Genomic DNA, 2,591 nt, shown 5'->3' on the forward strand with positions numbered 1-2,591 from the left:
TTTTTTTTTTACCTTTTTCTTATAATACTTGCCCATTATTCCAATAATAACTAGAATCCTCTATCCCCCCATCTGGAAATTGCATCAGGCACGGCCCAATGATGAAATGCATGTGTATTACTTAGTATTAGAGAGCTTCAATTGTTGGAGCAGCGCTAAGTGACGGATTGATCATCCGTCATTTATTAAGATTATTTATCCGGTTTTTCGTAGCTATTCGTTTTTATCCAGATTGTCAATAAAGTGCTCAGAATATCAATTGGGAAGAGAACTAAAGATTCTGGAACAACTAGCGTTTTGAAACAAAAGTATATTTCTTTTGCCCTAAATGATATTTCCTTGGAGCCAAGTGGAACATTTAAAGATAATATTTCTGCCAATTTTTTTTTCACTCCACATTTACATTATCTCAAAGCTGACTCTATTCCAACAGTTCAAGCTCTCGACTATTTTAATAGTTTAGAGCTTTTGTTAATAATGCAGACTGTAGTTTTCAGTAGTAGTATAATATTCATCATGGTACAATATACAGTTTTTCTCCCTTATGCTCAAACAATTCAGAAACTAGATGAATTAGAGAGGTTTCGCAAAACCAGGATTCCTGATCCTAGTCCGAAGTCAAACGCGGACTGGGACGTGGACCAAGAAAACGATAGAAGAGCTTTCGCACGCTGTCTTGGTCTGCAGTCTGGTTGAGTGTAGCGCGATTATTTGTGCCAGGTGAGGTGCGTCAATATAATGGAGATGGTGATCTTTACTTGAGCGGGCACATCGAGGTCATTCGCTTATCTGCCTGGGCTGCAACATGGACTCCGAGACTTCGAAGAGACGGGTAAGTGTGGCACGCCTCTTATACCGGGTACCCGAGTTCGACGCGTCCGAGTCCGATACTCGAGATGGATTTGTTCGCGAAGAAGACAGCCAAGACCAGTATGGATCGCCTAGCTTTGGCAGCTCCTACCTCGATGAAGACTCCACGTCGGAGGGAAGCAGAGAGGGAAGCGACTCAAACGAACGTGCTCCGCGTTTGAATGACAGCCGTTCTGAAGCTAGAGATGATGCGGAATCACCCGAGCAGCGCCCATCCAGCAATGCCGTGCCACCTGAAGATATTCCGAGCAAGTCGAAGCGCAAGAAGTTCACCAATGTGGATGATGTCGCGTTGCTTCGGCAAATCCAGGCGGATATGCCATTAAGGTAGCCAAAGGCGGGGTGATGGCGAGTTGGGATTCACTCGCCAACAAACTAAAGACGCTCAAAGATTTCTCCAAGAAGGACACCATCTCAGGGAAATCTGCGCAGGCAAGATTCAACACGCTCGTGGCTTCTCATCGCAAGTTCGACAGGAAGTCAGAGGGCGCGTGGGGCATTGATCAGCGCTACGCGGAGAAGAGACAACTGCTCGATGACCTTGTTTCGCAGTTCGATGAGCATGAGCGAGATGAAGGTCGTTGTATTCGAGAGCGGAAGGATAAGCTCGCGGCAGAAGAGAACGCAGGCAAAGTTATGCGGGACGCTGGCCTGAAGCGCATGAAGGAGCGTAAAAAGAAGGCGAGGACCAAGCTGATGCGGACAAAAGTGCCAAGCGTTACAAGCCCAGCGTCATTGACTTGATGCGCGAAGATATGCAGGCTGACCGAGAAGAGAAAGCCAAGCAGTGGGAAGCAGACAATGCAGACAAGTACAAGCAGTGGCAAGAAGAAAGAGAGGATACCAAACAGAGCGTAAGCTTCGCCTACAACTTGCGCAGATGGAACATGATCGAGTCCGCATGGAAAATGAACGTCTTGAAAAGATGTTACAGCTAGCCCAGCTACAGGCCCAGAGTCATTCTAGTCCTGGACATAGTTGTCGTGGATGTCCAAGCCCAGACCAGCGTCAACTCTTCTACGGTCGTGACTCTTCACGCCACGCTATCAGGCTTCTCGTGGCGGCAGCGACCACTTCCTTGAAGACTGACGTGGGATCGGCTAAGGTAGCTCCGCATGGTGGGTGGAGTCATCCCGAAGTACTGACAAATCTGGTTTCCTCCACTCCAGCAATTGTGGCAATTTGTTAGTAGCATAGCTACCTTAACAAACTTTCCAACCGGTTGCAAACGAGCTTTCTGCTGTTTTTTGAAGTCGATGTACGCCCACAGAGTCTTCATCTCCTTAAAGTTCCACTCAACGGACTGGCGTACGCTACTCATTTCATTTGTTAAATGCTGCTTCAGCAGGGTCCGTAAATTTTCCCTTGAAGCCGCACAGAATGAAGCACTGTACTCGATAAGTAGGATCACCATAGATAAACCTACCAGCAAACATCTCCGGGTGATTACGAAAAAACTCCAAGAGTTTGCTCGAGTACAGCATGGCGGTGTCGTGACGTCGCCCCTCTATCAGCCCCCAAAAATGAAAGCACATACCGTCCGGCGCTGTGACGCCCTGGTAATTGAAGCAGTGAAGGCGCTTGTGTCCATTATAACACTGACGCTACAGGTTCTCACCTCAACGGCGGCGGTGGCGCCGAGGAAAAGGACGACATATCGTCACCTTCGTCCCATCTGTGACGGGGTCACACAGCACCTTGTGCAGAGGAAGTTGACTTCC

General features: G+C 47.8%; 3 protein-coding genes across 3 annotated transcripts; all 3 read left to right on the forward strand.

The window, feature by feature from the left end:
- Positions 1-805: 805 nt before the first annotated feature.
- PPTG_07778 (hypothetical protein) lies at positions 806-1,201 on the forward strand (the record flags this gene model as incomplete). The annotated part of the gene is made up of 1 exon (XM_008902143.1): positions 806-1,201. One exon carries the CDS (start codon positions 806-808, stop codon positions 1,199-1,201), a length of 396 nt encoding a protein of 131 aa, XP_008900391.1.
- A 14-nt stretch (positions 1,202-1,215) lies between these two features.
- PPTG_07779 (hypothetical protein) lies at positions 1,216-1,614 on the forward strand (the record flags this gene model as incomplete). Its single annotated transcript, XM_008902144.1, has 1 exon — positions 1,216-1,614. The coding sequence occupies one exon, from the start codon at positions 1,216-1,218 to the stop codon at positions 1,612-1,614; it is 399 nt and encodes a 132-aa protein (XP_008900392.1).
- An 11-nt stretch (positions 1,615-1,625) lies between these two features.
- Positions 1,626-1,808, forward strand: PPTG_22197 (hypothetical protein; the record flags this gene model as incomplete). Its single annotated transcript, XM_008902368.1, has 1 exon — positions 1,626-1,808. The coding sequence occupies one exon, from the start codon at positions 1,626-1,628 to the stop codon at positions 1,806-1,808; it is 183 nt and encodes a 60-aa protein (XP_008900616.1).
- Between the last annotated feature and the right edge of the window lie 783 nt (positions 1,809-2,591).

Source organism: Phytophthora parasitica (genome assembly GCF_000247585.1).
Source record: "Phytophthora parasitica INRA-310 unplaced genomic scaffold supercont2.13, whole genome shotgun sequence".
Lineage (NCBI taxonomy): Eukaryota > Oomycota > Peronosporomycetes > Peronosporales > Peronosporaceae > Phytophthora > Phytophthora nicotianae.